General features: G+C 40.7%; 1 protein-coding gene across 1 annotated transcript in view; it reads left to right on the forward strand.

The window, feature by feature from the left end:
- The first annotated feature begins 852 nt into the window (after positions 1 to 852).
- The window catches only part of LOC127021137 (neural-cadherin-like), a 70,829-nt gene continuing 56,161 nt past the window's right edge, over positions 853 to 15,520 (forward strand). The window contains exon 1 of the mRNA XM_050904069.1: positions 853 to 1,888. Within this exon, the coding sequence (XP_050760026.1) occupies positions 853 to 1,888 (1,036 nt within the window). The remainder of the gene's footprint in view (positions 1,889 to 15,520) is intronic.

Below are 15,520 nucleotides of genomic sequence, written 5' to 3' on the forward strand. Positions count from 1 at the left end.
TTTATTCTTGAAAGCACAGTTCTGTTTTGAAGAGGAACTGCTTAATATCGTAACTTTTTCTGCAACATACCTGATATACGTAGTCAGTTAATTTTAATCGTGAAATTTAGTTTTATTGGTTTTTTAGTTTTACTCACTTATGCCAAAAATCCAACATGGTTAAATAAATGTTGGATTCTATTTCTTTCTGTTTATTACTGGAAACATTCACTAGTTAAGCTACATTTCACCTAAAAAATTTCTTTTACCTTTACAAATCTGGAGGTACTAGGGAGCTGATTAATTGTGACTGAAGATGTAACTTTAGGCCAGTGACATTGCTCAAGTACAAGCTGAGGGCAAAACTGGGGTTTTATAATACGTAGCTATCTAGGAATCAACAAGAAAATATTTTCAGCAGACACCTGAGTGCTGGGAGAGCCCGCTCGACACATGTGACAGACTGCAGGACATCACCTGTGCCCTGATGCCCGGGGTAAGTGGACGGGCTCCTGGGGAAGGTGGGGGGCTTGAGGAGGTAAAGCAAGCGGCGAGATGATTACATAAGAAGGATAATTTGGGCTAACGGGTATTTAACCCAGTAGGGACGTCCTAAATCAGATGCAGGGGACAGTCTGTTCTGTGTGAGCTTGGGAGGCGCGCACCGCTGCCTGCAGGAGAAGGCAGGGCAGAGGCGGCAACGGCCCCAACGCCAGCGCAGCGCCCGGCGCGGCCCGGGGCGCGGCGGCGCTGCCTCCCGCCCCCGGCCCCGGCCCTGCCCCGCGGCCCCGGCCCCTCCCCGCCCAGTCCGCCGCGCCGCTGCGGGGATCGGCAGCCCGCCCGGCGGCCCCCGCCGCTCGCCTCGCAGCGGTCATGGGCGCCCGCGGAGCCCGGCGCGTCGCCGGCTGCCTGCTGCTCTGCTGGGCGCTGGCCGCCGCCCGCGCCGCCCCGCGGAGGAGACCCTCGTTCGCCGGCCACGTCGCGGAGAACCGTCCGGCGGGCACGCGTGTGCGCGGGCTGAGCGTCCCCCTGACGCGGCTGGGGCGCGAGCCCTGGTGCGCCAAGGTGCAGGGGCGCCGCTGGCACCTGCAGCTGCTGGGCGAGGGCCGCTCGCACTTCCAGGTGTCGCTGCACGCCCGCACGGCCCGCGTGTGGCTGCGCACCACCCGCCCGCTGGACCGCGAGGCGCGGGCGCTCTACTCCTTCCGCCTGGGCCTCTGCTGCAAGCGCTGCCCGCCCCGCGGCGCCGCGGCCGCCGAGCTGGCCGCCCTCACCGTCCGCGTGCTGGACGACAACGACAACGCGCCGCGCTTCGTGGGGGGGCCGCGCCCCGGCGTCACGCAGCTCCGCGTGGAGGAGACGCTGGCGCTCAAGTCCCAGGTGTGGCAGGCGCGCGCCGAGGACGCGGACGCGGGCGCCAACGCGGAGCTGCGCTACTTCGCCCTCCCGCGCAGCGCGCACTTCTTCGTCGTGCCGCGCAGCGGGCGCGTGGTGCTCGTGCGCTCCCTGCTCCACCTGCGCGCGCCCATCCCGCTGCGCCTCTACGCGCGGGACCGCGGGCGGCCGGCGCTCCTCAGCGAACCCCTGCAGCTGGAAGTGCTGCCGCAGGCCAAGCGGCTGCCGCCGCCGCCACGCGCCGCCGCCCGCCGCCGCCGCCGCCGCCGGGCCGTGCTGCCGCCCGCCGCGCCCCTGGCGCTCTCCCTGCCCGAGAACGCCCGCCCGGGCAGCCGCCTGGCCACGCTGGCCCCGGCGCGCTTCGCCTCCGCCTGGTTCGAGCTGGTGTCGCCGCCCGTCGAGGAGTCGCCGGTGCGCGTGGAGCGGGAGAGCGGCGAGGTGACGCTGGCCGCGGCCCTGGACAGGGAGGCGGCGGCCGCCTGGGAGCTCGTCGTCCGCGTCCGGGAGCGCCGAGGTAGGTGCGGGCGTGAGGACACGGGGCTGCCCGCGCTGGCGCGGCTGCTGCGCTCGCCCCCGCGGTTGCAGCCGCAAAAAAAGTTGCGTCCTGCACAGAGTAGTGGTCCTGTCCCGTCAGTAAGTTGGAGCGTGGTTTGTCTTTCAAGGAGTAAAAACTCCCCACGTGACAACAAGCTCATAACGATGGTTTAGCGTCAGGTGTCATATGCTGTTACGTTGCAAAATGTAGTTTTGATCTTTTAAATCTGTAAATTATTAACAGTAAAACACTGTGAGTGACAAGAAGCATTACACAGTTTAGTGAATATGGACTGTGCAGCTGTGTGAAATGCTTGGAGCAGTAAGGTGGTTATCAGAATTTAACTGTTTCAGCTGTTAAAATTCTTAGTCATTACTAAGCAGCATGGAAAATGTGTAGTGTAACCCAAGAGTGTTGCTTACGTTATATACGTGTTGATACCAAGCATGTTAGATATACCATGCTTCTTACACGAGTGTGTTCTGTTAAAATGTTTCCCGTAGCTCTGATCCTGTAAATGCTTAACTTGAAGCAAACAGCTGAAGTCATCGAGTTTTGAGTCGTTACTAAAGTTAAGCATGTTTGACTCACAAGCATGGTGTGAGTTTTTGCAAGATTAGTGCCTTTGTGTTTATGTGACTGCTCTTTTTTAAAAAATCTGAGGAGGCCAATGTGCGCTGTTAAAACGGCACATTTGTGATTTAAATTGTCATCGTTCACAGGGTCTTATTCAAGTTAAATAGAGTAACTCATTTCATTTGTCTCTGGCTGATTACATCTATTACATTTTTAAATTCTTTTTAAATTTTGAATTATCTTGGTTAATATTTTTCACCTATGAAAATACAGCTTAGTTTAAGCATATTTTTAATTCAGCGAATGGTAGATATCTGTGTACATTCACCATGTTTCTTATTATTTTCATCTTACTTGTGATTGTAACAATGTTCTGAAGGTTGTCTAGAATGAGTATTCCGGAGGAAATTGAGTCAGCAGAAATGAGGTGGTTGGCTTGATTTCACCTTGGAAAGGTTTAGAAAGGGTTTTGTATTACATGACTTCTAGCGCTTGTGAAAAGTACTAACTTCTCAGCAGTGCGACTCCTTAGAGTAACTTCTGTTAGCCACAGAGCAGCACAGGCAGGAGAGATGAAAAGCTTCCCACGCTATTCCTTTCCCTCTTCTCGTCTGTTTTCTGACTGAGGGGCAGCCCGTAGGAGTGAGACAGTATTCCTTGGTGTCTGTTAAATCCCTGAGGATGCCTGCAGGGATTCTAATTAGTGCTGACAGTTTCAGTGACATGGATACTTCCCCCTGTGAAGCAGGCTAGGTCACCAACTCATTTCACTCGAGTCCTGAGGAACAACTCTCAGATCCTTCTCTCGTTCTCAGTTGTTTTTTGTCATGCCTATCACTGTAGCATATTGATGTCAGTCACTTGTACTGGCTTTGTGCTGTGTTCCAGCTTGAGCTTTGGCTGCTAACCAAGAGATTGATAGACCAGTTTCCAAAACAGAAATGCTTTCTGTGTCCTATCTTCACTACTCAATTTTGAGCAAGGCTACATGCCAAAGGGGATGTCATTACTTGGAGGTAGTGACAAAATCTATCGGGTCAATCTGAGTATGCTTCTGGGATGTTCACCCACTCTGTCATGTAGCTCAAGTTTCAGCCCTTTGTTGGTGTCACAGCTCCCTCTGTCAGGATCAAGAAGATGATGTTAGAAAAGTGGTAGCTAACCTTGCCCCCGGTTACTGCTAGTCTCACCTTTGCGATTGTTTTTGCTCTTATCTAGTCTGAATACAGAAGCCTGAGATTGACTGGAACAAAGCTTGTCACTCTGTCATGCCAGAGATTTCGTTTCCAAAGCAATGCTTGGTAATGCAGTTAAAAAAAGCCTGATCCAACTTCAACTTATTTTCAGCGAATTTTTTTTTTTTTTTACCATCTTGTAGTTTTGCTAAATAGTTCAGAGTGTTTTCCACTAGCTTGATTTATTACTGTTAGTAGTATGAAGTAGTAAGATAATAATCTCTAAGAAATATGTAGAACTAGATTCTGCTGCTCAGAGACTAGGTAGACAGCAATTAATTGTGGACAGTACAAATGGTGTACCTTAGATGCTAGTGGTTTTAAGTTTCTTTGTTTAAAGGAGACTAAATTCAAAAGTACACCTTTATTAGTACTAGTTTTTTCATCAGATAAAGGTTAATAATGACTTGACACCTTTAAGACTCTCTTAAGTTGCAGAATGCTTACATTCTCATTTTAGAGGAGTTAAAATACATAGGTATTTGAAACAGATTTAGAAAGTTATGTCTCTTTCCTTACAATCCAAACTTCACTAATGTGAGAAAAGATAACCAAGAGGATGGGATGGGAGAGGGAGAAAGATGGCTAGCGGAACTAGATGTTCTAATTAATCTGAAATAAGGAAGATATAGAACATTGCAAAAGCTCCAGGAAAAAACCCGGTATTTACAAAGTGAGCTCTCAGGATGAATTAAAGCATGGAGATGGTTGCACTGAATTTTGTTAGGAGTAAAAGTAAGTTCAGGTTCTTTCTCCAGTTTGTTTGCTTTGCTTTTAACATTCGTGCTGGCTTATTTTACGTGGTACATAACCATAAATACTCTAGCAGCTACAGTTTTCTGGTATTAGAGCTTATGGTATCAGATGTTGATTTATGTTCAAGTGGTATAAAGCTGTATTAATTCCTTTAATATATTTTTAATTTTCTGCCCCCTAATTCTTGCTGCCTGGTAGCTGAGAATTGAAAATTAACAAATAATTGCTTCTGGCATTAGTCTCTTCTTCAACCCAGGCTATGTTGTCAAGGATAAGACAAGATTTTTAGATGCTTTAGCATATAAAGTCTACCCTCTTTGTCCTTTATCTTTTCAGTGTGGTTTATTATGATTAATTTGTAATGTGCACTTCATTATCTAAAGCAGTAAAGAATGCTTAAAAGCATTGTGACACAAGTGATCCTAATACATCTCTAGGAAGAAAAACGGATTTTTTTTTTTTTTTTTTTTTTGGCTGATGGAACGTTCTCAAGATAGTAGCAAGAAGACTGGTATATGGAAATAAGGCAACATTCAGCAGCATTTCTTCCTAGTTTATATGACACCCTTTAGTTCATAAATGGGGCTGTGTAGGAGATGTCCTGTTCCTGAATTAATTTTTATTCAGAGGAGCACGAAGGATATGTACCAGGCTGCATGTTTGTTTATTTTTCTCTTCAGCTAAAATAGAATTTTAAATACTGTTCTGTTTGCTTCCTCTCAATTCTGTCCTGGATAATCAGCATGGCAGTGTGTCTAGGACTGGTGTTCCATTGAAGTAAATACTGTTCTAGACGCAGCCAGACCTTTTAGCATATCAATATGCAGATAATCTTCCACATGTTCATAGAAGAAGAAGGGTTTTCTCACTCTGAGTTGCAGCTTGTTGAAGGGAGGAGCTAACCTAGCTCACTCCACTTGGGATGGGAAGTAACTACCAATGTAGCGGATTCTCTCCTTGCTACGTGAAGTATTTCTTAGTCGAACCGTACGGTGTGACCATAGGCTTGGCACTGGTATACATTTTCCTGCGTCAGAGGTAGCTTTGAGGGGCATATGCACTATGAACAACTCTTTGGCATGCAGGGTTGGGTTTTTTGGCAAAGCTGCAGTTGAGCTCTAAGATTTACTGCAATGATGTGGACAAGTCACTGTTATCACTGTTGTCGTTACCAGTGCAGCTACACGCTGTAGCTACTTTTTGACTGGACATATTTTGGTTATAAATCTAATGGTTTTTTTTTTTTTTTAATGTAGATGCCGAGAAAAATCCATTATTTCTTTGGTATTCTTTGAAATAATAAATAATTATTTTGTGTGTTTTAGTGGTACAGTAAAATTAACTGCAACCTTTAGAGGAAATAGTACATTACTAGTTCTGTATATTCACTGTGTATCTTTCTGTGGCCATTTGCTAGTTTGTAGATTTAGTTTTAACATAGTTTATATGTTTTCTGAAAGCAGTAGTCACTGGAAAGCAGTAACAGGAAAATCTAGACCTGTAGTACAAAGTGCCTTTTTTATGGTGTGGGTTCTGCTGTACTTGTGGAGGTGTAATAATTCCAGGCCCTGGACAGGAGAGGAGATACTGTCTTGTTTCGTAGTTCAAGTTCAGGTGAGTTCCTCGCATGAATTCTTAGAAGGAAGGTTTAAAAACAGGCAGAAGTCAGTTTTGAGAAATAGAGAAGAGATCACAGATCAGTCAAGTCTGATAGATTTCATAGATTGGTAGGATGTTACCTTTCAGATTAGGGTTGACCTGTCCAACATGATTGTCAGGTCTTGGAGTGTGGGTCCTGCAGCTCCATGTTCCTGGGTTTGGCTGCCTGTGTTCAAGGCCAGCTCTGACAAGATGCAGCTGGCTGACCTTGGATCAGACAGTTAGTTGTCACAAGCCTTGTCTGTGGCCTCTGCCCCATGTCTCGGGAGCTGCGCTTCAGCTCAGGTCCTTTCCTGAGCTCCGCCGGGGGTGTGCTGTACCTGGCTGTGCATCTTGCCGACCCCGACCCTGCCTTGCTGACTTGGCTTCCCAGCTTGACCGGAGACCTGCCTCATCACTGCCTATCTGTCTGGTGACCACTGGGCTGTTGGAGGAACCAGGTTTATATCTCGGGACCTGCTCTGCTCTTCTTGCTCCGTGACAGTGAAGTCCCTGCCTGCCTTGCTGTCACCGTTGACTCCCGTTGCACCTTACCCTGCAGAGCAGCTTGTCCTTGCTGCTTGTTGGCAGTTAAATTCTGCAACTTCAGCAGTGGCGTGTGTGCATTTGTACAAAATATTCTCTGTACCCTGACTACCTTGAGAGCTTAAATTGGTCTGCCTGGACGTTGGACAGAAAATTCAATCTTGAGAACCACTCATTTGAGATTGAAATATAGCCCAACAATATTTACATTTTGCATAATTTACAAATATGTTGGTCAAAAGAAAAAAAAACCCTCACAAACCCAAACCAAGAGAAACACCAGGAAAAACTAATAAGTTAATTTGAGCAACAAGATGCTAAACAGAATTCCAACATTTCAGGGCTTAACTTCATGATAATGCTTTTTGGCACATGGTCTTTGATGAGCAAATTCCTCTAGTGATCCCACTGGTCACTCAGCCCTGGGCTATATTCTTCAGTTAATCTTGCCTGAAGAAGTGATGGCACGTTTTCTGTAGCATTTCAGATTTTATCCCATTTAATTTACTGGGACACAATTTATTTGTTCTTCACAAAAGCATACTATTTGAAGTTTTTATCCAGTGAACAGAAGGTAAAATTTCTTAGACTGTCATACACATTAATATTTTAACATAGAGCTAGCATTTAATTTGAGAAGGAGCCATTAATTATTCCATTAATGCCTGGGGGAAGTGCATGAAAGATCCCGTCTCTCTAATCCTGTCGTCTCAAGCTCCCTTGACCTTACTTCATCCATGGGCATTAGCTTTGTAATCCTGTGTCGTTCATTTTTTCTTATCAGAGGATTTACTAAGGGTGATGTTTGACATGCCTTCCAAATAGTTAACAGCAGTCACTTATATTTTAAGTATATTTGTCCTGTTTAAAATGACACATAGAGTAGAGATACCAATTCTAGTGATACGTATATTTTAAACCTTGAAGGTTTTCATGCTTGGAAGCCAAGGATCATCTGTTTCAATTTTATCTGAGGCCTTAGTCCCTTACTAGCTGTATTGATTCTGTGGGGATCGTCCCTAAGAATTAAGTAGCTTCTGGGTGATGTTTTGTCTTTTACAATTCTTATTACCTCTTTTATGAATTACAGCCATGTTTACAGTTACACATCAGGCTGGGCTTAAGTTGAAATCATCATCTATTATCCAGCAGATGTGTTTCATTAAACTGCAATGGGTTTCATACTGTTAAGTCAAAAGAAAATGTACATTCCGTGTGCATTTGGGACAACTATAGTTGTTTACAGGTTTGGAATGTTACTTATTTGTGGTAGAAAGGAATGTCTGGGGAAGCTTTAGAGCACCATGTTGATGTTTATTCAGTCTGAATGTTTTGACACTATGCTGTCTACTCCAAGCAGTCAGATTAAAAATATCTGTGAGACTACTGGGACTTGAACACCAAAGCTGTTTAGATCTTCTGGCTGTTTATAATCTCAAACATTCAGTTTCTGCAAAAGAACCTCTGTTTTAAAGATCCAACAATTTCAGCACAAATCTGTTAATCTGATGGAAGTAGTAAATTATAGAACATATGGATAGGATCTTCCTCAAAGCTGGTTTATAACATCTACAATTAGATATTGATTCTCTGACTGACATGGCAATTATGTTACACTTTATTTGATTATGAAATAGTTTTATTTCAGTTTTTCCTAACCTCTCTTTTTTCAGTTAGTCTCAGAAGTGTAGTGTCCAAATTTGTAGATAGAATATCTTCAAACCTTCTTCGTACGTTTGAGTTTAGGTTTTAGAATAAAAGAGAGACTGAGACTTATCCCACAGTAAACTTTCCTTTGCCTTCAAAGTGGTTTGGTGTAAACAGGGGACAAACTCAGTATTTTGAAGAAAGTTTCATTTTGATTCACTTAATAATATAGAGTATTTAATAATATACAGTGTTTCAGACATAAACTCCACTTTTTTTTTCCTTTTTCTGACAAAAGAGGTCCTAATTTCTTAAGTAGGCAATTTGATTGCCTTAGATGATTAGTCTTATGCGTATAAATTTTTTTACTTCTTTAAATGGGAATTGCATATAAAAGTCAATGTTAAGGAAGTGCCATCTTAGGGATGAGGAAAGTTGGAGGCGATAGAGCAGAAGAGGGTTGAAATAGATAAGGAAGACTTTGTCTATATGACAGCTTACTCCTCAGCACAGTTTGAAATGGAAACTGAGATTCATCAGTCTTTCTTCCCTGCTGCAAAAAAATGTTTGTGAAGTCTCACAGCCTAGTGTCCTTTCTCCCGGTAATAACAGTGCACTCAGCAGATACCGGTTTATTGCCTTTTCCTAGCCCTAATGACAGGACTTCTGTGTGGTACAAGTAGGCTTCAGTTTACTGATGATGTGTATAAATGTTGATACATGATGTGCCATAGTCAAGTTTCTCTTTTTCGTTTTCTTTTTCTGGAAAATTTAATAATGATTTCCTATCTTTCATGTGCTTAGGTTTGCAGTCCAGATAATGTTAGTTCAAAAGACTTTCTGTGCATAATGATACAAAGAAGTGCAGCGGGCTGTGTTGGTCAGGCTACTGATTGTGGTGGCATTTTTTTTCCCCCCTTGCACATGATGGGCTAAAGAGAAACAAGATTTTCCCCAAGAAATTCTAAGGAAATTTCGAGAGAACTTCCCATTTTACAGTGGTACGGCAGCTGCTACCTCTTTAGCTAAGTTCTCTCCTTATGATAATGCTTTTTGGCAGTCAATAATCATTTGTTAAGACACATGTTTTGTTATTTAAGGATGTCTGTTATTATTAATTTGTAGTCATTATTTCACATCTGGGCATGCTTGGTTTTTCTGTCTGCCACTCTCAGCAGATGGATACCACACTGGGAAGTCCCTGATAACATGGTTATCACTTTGCTCTCTTTTAATTGGTAATTTATATTAAGATCCACTCTGCCATGATCATTTAGCTCCTCTGATGCTTCTTTACTTTTGTACTTTTGTTTCCTGGTTTGCTTTAACTTCTCTTTTAAAAGCCATATGAGGCTAAGGAACAGAGACATAACAGGCTGTCATTATTCTATCTGCAAAAAATATAAGGCATATTAGGAGGGGATGTAGGCTGTCCACAGCTTGAGCCCGTCAAAGTTATTTCTTTAGAAGGTTTATGTTTTATGAATGAGCAAACTACTGTACTTAAAAGTAGCCCATCATATACTTTGTGAATTTTCAGAAATGACAGTAGAGAAATGTTTGTCCATAATTGTCCTGTTTTTTGAAGGATATACACTAGGACTGGGTACAATAACCAGTAACTTTTATCTCATGTTATGGTATGAAAATGGGAACAGAGATTTCTCCTGATTGCAGCTAGAGGCTTAGGACATTAAGATTTTTTTCTGGAAATGTATCTTCCCAAACTTTAAGTCAGTAGATATTTTGCATGAAGACATATTATAAAGTGAGACGTTGAAAGAGTTCAGTATGATATTTCCAAAGCCTCCTCAAAACAACAATGTCCTCTCAGCCAAACCCAAAATGTTTTACTTGCAGTAACCCAAACCAATAACAAAACCCTGAGTTTTCAAAAAACATTTGTCTGTTTAAGGTAAAAGTCTTAGAAGTTGGAGCAACTTAAAAAACAAAAAGGAAAATACTAACTTGAATACTTAATTTACTGATAGATGTAGACCAGAATGTAATAGCGATATTGACCTAAAGGCTTGCAAGACTTTCAACACCCTCATAATCTCCTGTTAAAAACAAATTGAAATGACCTGAAAATGCCAGGAGCAACCTAGCTTCTCACCCATTATTGTTTAATCGTAATAATATAGTACCTCTTCCCTCAGTACATTCAAGGAACGTATAATATTTGTCCACAATTGTAGAGACATGTTCAGTCAAGTACGTATTTTATATTGTCAGATTTTTTAAATCAGAATGTCTGGCATTGTCAGTTTTATCAATTACACTGATGCAGAGAAGCCTACCTTTTTAACAAATACAAGGATTTTATTTTCAAGTCTCATCTTATAGAAGTATCCATTGGATTTTTGAGAGAAAAGACGGTCATATAATGCTAATGAAATTAGAAGTCTGAGAATACGTTGGATTTCACAGATTGACAGCATCTTTTATAATTTGACATGGTGAAAAGAGATGGGTTTAGAGGCAACTCCAACCTACAGTATTTGAAATTACAATCAAACTGTTTCAGCATGTATGATTTTCAAGGCTTGGTTTAACCAGTGTAACATTCAGAAGTTGTTAACTGATGATTAAGTATTAAAGCCCTCTCCTCCTTCCTGCCACCCTTGGTGTAACAATATAGGTAGGTGGGGGAATATTTTTTTTCCAGTTGCTGTATGAAATGACAGGATTTATTAGTTTGCAGTATCTGTGTGCAGTCCAATGAATCTTTATAACCGAACTTCGATACCAGGTTGGAGGAGCTAGTTCATGTTACTTTACGTTGAAACCTTTTCCTAGAAAATTAATTTTAACACCACAAAAGAGTTTTTTTTCAGATAAACCTGGATTTGGTAGAGCCATAAAGAACTAGTGAAGAACCTAAAGAAGAAAGGAACCATTATCTGAACAAGATATTTGGTCGCTTCTTGTAATTTTCAGTTTGTTCTTCAATTTTGACAAGTCTTTAACTTGGACTCACCTAGAGGTTCATGACTTTGAGAGGGCTTTCTGTTCCTTCTAAATACTAAGTCTCTGTCTGTCTTAAATTTGACATGAAAAATCACTAATTATTTTACAAGCTTATGACACCCTTTTTAATTTGTTAGAAATTTTCCTAAGCTTTTTGGACAAAGTATGTAACGCAGTCTTCATAGTATATGAGTATTAAGTTTTTTTCCTGTTTTTTTTTTTTTTTAAAAAACAAGAATAGTTTATTTTATTGTACAGATGTGGTTTGTATCTCACGAAAGGATCAAATTTCTAACTTTGAATAGTTAATTTAAAATGTTATGTTTTCGCCTATATATTTAACTCTGCCTTTATTAAAGCTTCTCAATCGTAACTGTGCTTAATGAGGCTCTGTCTGCCTTTTGATCATGGAGATTTGGAAAAAGGAATCTAGCGAGGAGGCTGACAGCAGACACTGTCCTTGATCTGCACTGCTGTTTTCTGAAAGGCATTTGAATAACAGATTTTCATGCTTTTTCTTGGAGAAATGACTTCCTTTCAGAAAAGTGAATTTTGTCTTAAACTAGGGAGATTTTTGATATTGCACAAATCCTATCTGTATTATGGCTTGGACCTTGTGGACTTGAAGGAATGTTATTGGATGTATAGTAATTCTGAGTTTACTAAATCAGTTTCCTCAGACAGCTGAGGTGGCATACGTTTTTTACATCTATGGAAAGGTTAAACAGGTGTAGTGCTAAAATTAATCTAACATAAAATGGTGAAAGTCTAACACCTAGGGACGTTATGCAGGTAAACTGTAACATTCTTTGAAATGCTTCTATTATAGAAACGAACAGTTGGATATGTTGATGTGTAGTTCTTACGCAGAGTATGTTGGTAGAGAACTGATTTCATTAGCTGTATGGATCTAGAAGTTTGCTTACAGGCAGACCTAAAGAAAGAAGAGACTCTTCCTCTAAAAAAAATTTATTTTTTTTTTTTTTTTTTTTAGTTATTACTGCTTTTAAAGAGCGTTTTTGCTATGGTTGAACTTCCCAGCAAGTCACTTAATATTTTGCTTATGTATTTTTTTTCTGAAGGATGAAAATTGTGAGTCATGGTGTATCATATATTCCATGTAAGCAGAAACTTGAGCCAGCTAGTGTATTACGTTACCTAATGTAGTTGGAATTCAGAGTAACGCAGTATAATAAATCCTTCTGTTTATCAGTTTTCAACTACAGATAGGCATGAAAAATAAGCAATTATAGATAGATACCTGTGATGAGGTTTCAGCAGTAGATTATGAAGATTGATTTTAGCGATAGGGAATGAATTTCGGTGCTGCAGCTTTTGTCAGTAATCTTAAGTTAAAAGGAAGTAATTCCAACTGGAGGGAATATCAGAGAAAAAGCAGACTTCAGGATGAGCTGCCCTAAGAAGGATTTTTGATGATACATGAGTTGACTCTAATAGGGAATTAAGCAGCTAAAGTAGGAAAAACCTCTGGACTAGAGTTTATAATTTTAGTTTTAATTTTTTATATGAATTGAAGAGAGAGCTGTAGAGGGGGCTTAGTTTTTGATATTGCAAAGGGCAAATAAGTGGTGTTTGCAAATATGTGGGAAAAGCAATCTGCTCACAGAACCTGTTTTCGTTAGTTTCCACAGTGAAGAAAAATAAAAGAGGAAAAAATACTTTCTGATCAAATAAAAAGATGATTTTACCCTTTTGAATATGAAGTATTATTTTCTATATTACTTCTAAAAATACTAATGTTTAATATAAGATGTTCCAGTGTTATGTTACTGTCATGTTTATGTGCAGCAAGAGCCATTTTGAGTTTTATCTCTTGTTGCTCAGTATCTGTGAGAAAGCAATTTTTCTGTTGTCTGAAGCTAGGCAAGAAAATTTGTCAAATGCAAAATCTGCATGTGTGCCAACAATGTAATTAGCAGAACTGTTCTTTTAGTAGGATTTTTTTGAATGGATGACATTGTATAAGATATCTATGACGTGTCTGGCTTGGAATGCAAGTATCTAGCATTTAATATTGAGAAAATTCTTATTGGTAATGTGTTACAAAACAGTTTGAAAATTCTTTGAGGGATAATTAAGCCTGTGTCAGATTCCTGACTTAGGATCTCAGTAGTGGGTTGACTTGCACTGCTGAATGTAGTTGCTGGTGTCTCCACTTGTTGTTGGGGCCTGGTATTCGGAACAGATAATGTAAGTAGAACCTGTCTGTGTGTTTGTAGGACTTAACCCAAATCCACAGAGGATTACCAGTTTTAAGCTGTTTCTGCTAAGATTTGAGTGGAATTGTAATATATAATTTCTCCCATAATGTAGCAGTATTACTTCACATGCACTACTTATATACTACTAATAAACTACCATTAATCATAATATACGAATGCAGATACGTAATGTACTACTACTATTAATATACTGATGTACATGTGTAATTAATATATGTGCAAGATACATATGGAGGGGTGTTTTGATGGAAGGAGGCAGAGACACCTGAACTATCGAGAAATGTATTTTTCTAGAATTTCCTTCCTTCCACTGTCTTGAAGCACAAATCATTTTCATAAATAGGGGAGAAAATGAATTTTATATACCTTATTAAAAATTAGTTAAAGGTCTGGTTTAAGCTCCATTGTGTAGGAAAACACAACTATTCTGTAGGCAAGCAGCTATGTCAGTTACAAAATGTAAGAGACTGCATTTTGTAATGTATGTGTCACGATAATTACAACAAATGAAAAACTTTTAAAATTTGCTGTGCTGGTTAGAATGTGGAGTTATGCTTTTAAAAAGTCATGTTCACGAACATATACTTTGAAATTCTTAATGTGTTGTCCTGCTAGGCATACACATATTACACATTATTGTCCATGTCAGTCTCCTTATCGCACTCGTCCTCTGGCAAGTCCTTGTCCAGTCATGCTTCATTGGACACCCTGATGTTGTTTCTACAAGTTGTCAGGTTGCATTTGTAGGTCTCTGTGCAGAGAAGTGCAGTCCCGTTCGGTGTTTCTGTTATAGTTTTTGCTTTGTTATATGGTATGCAGTCAAGGGAAAACTTAAAGCCATTTCCCTCCAGATTACCTTTATCTGAAAGCGAAATCATGATGATTTATTTAGTATTTTTGCTTATGAATCAGATTGTCTGTGGTTGATGGAAGAAGGTAACATTCCAATAAGATCTGTAAGGTCATATGCAGTGGAAATGTGTACTGGTCAAGACAGGCACTTATGCCTGTCTCTTTGATTATGTGCATTGCAGTTCCTACTGACTATCCTAACAAAATTCTTAAGAGTGTTCATATGTTTCAGAGGTAACCAACATATTGCTGAAAGCTTTGATCTTGCAAGATGTCGAGTGACATTAAGGTCTCTTAACTATTAAAACCTGGAGGAACATGCCCAAGTCCTTTTAGTTTTTGATTAATAAAGTTTGTGAGAGCATGTGAGGATTAATCTCAGTCGTGATGCAGTTTTCCATAGTCTCCTCACAAGAGAAATTTCTCAGTGATAATTATGTACTGAGTACCAGCATTTTAATGTTCAGTGAACTGACATTCAGTAAGTGACGAGTGGAATTTGTATCCAAGTTCATTACTACTTGTTCAATAAAAATCAGTTATTCTTCAATATTGACTTATTTTTTGATAAAGGAATACATGGATATTAAGAACTTTAGCAGAACTTGAAACAGAATGAGTGCATGGGTTGATTAGGATATTGATTTCCTATTGATTGAGAGACAAAGATCAGTAACCTTTCTACTCCTGGCAGGGTTACCAAGGTGGCATTCAAATCCTTAATAGATCTTGCTATTATAGAGGCAGATTTTCAAAGGTTCTTAACTCGGCTTCTAATTTAGTGCTTGCTATTTTAAGCCTGCAGTATGCCCAGGCAAACTAAGCTAATAGGTGGGTATTTACAAACTTGTGACAGCTTCCACAAGACCTGTTCTTTTGAGAAGAGTCAGGCAATTTTTACACTAACTTCCCCTTTTGCACTTACTCTTTTTGGACAACCTTTTAATTAAAATCTTTGGAGCGTTCAAGCAGACACTGATCTCATTTGGCACTTCTCGTTTAGAACTTACCCTGTTGTCAGTTGCCGTGGTGTATTTCAACCTCAGACTCAGATCAATGTCTAACAAGTTCCCTCCTCTGCAGTTTCTTCAGGTGTCTTGGACGGGCTGCCATGAGACTTTTGGAATGCACATTCTGACATGGAACAC

Source organism: Gymnogyps californianus, chromosome 12 (assembly GCF_018139145.2).
Source record: "Gymnogyps californianus isolate 813 chromosome 12, ASM1813914v2, whole genome shotgun sequence".
In the NCBI taxonomy this organism is placed as follows: Eukaryota; Metazoa; Chordata; class Aves; order Accipitriformes; family Cathartidae; genus Gymnogyps; species Gymnogyps californianus.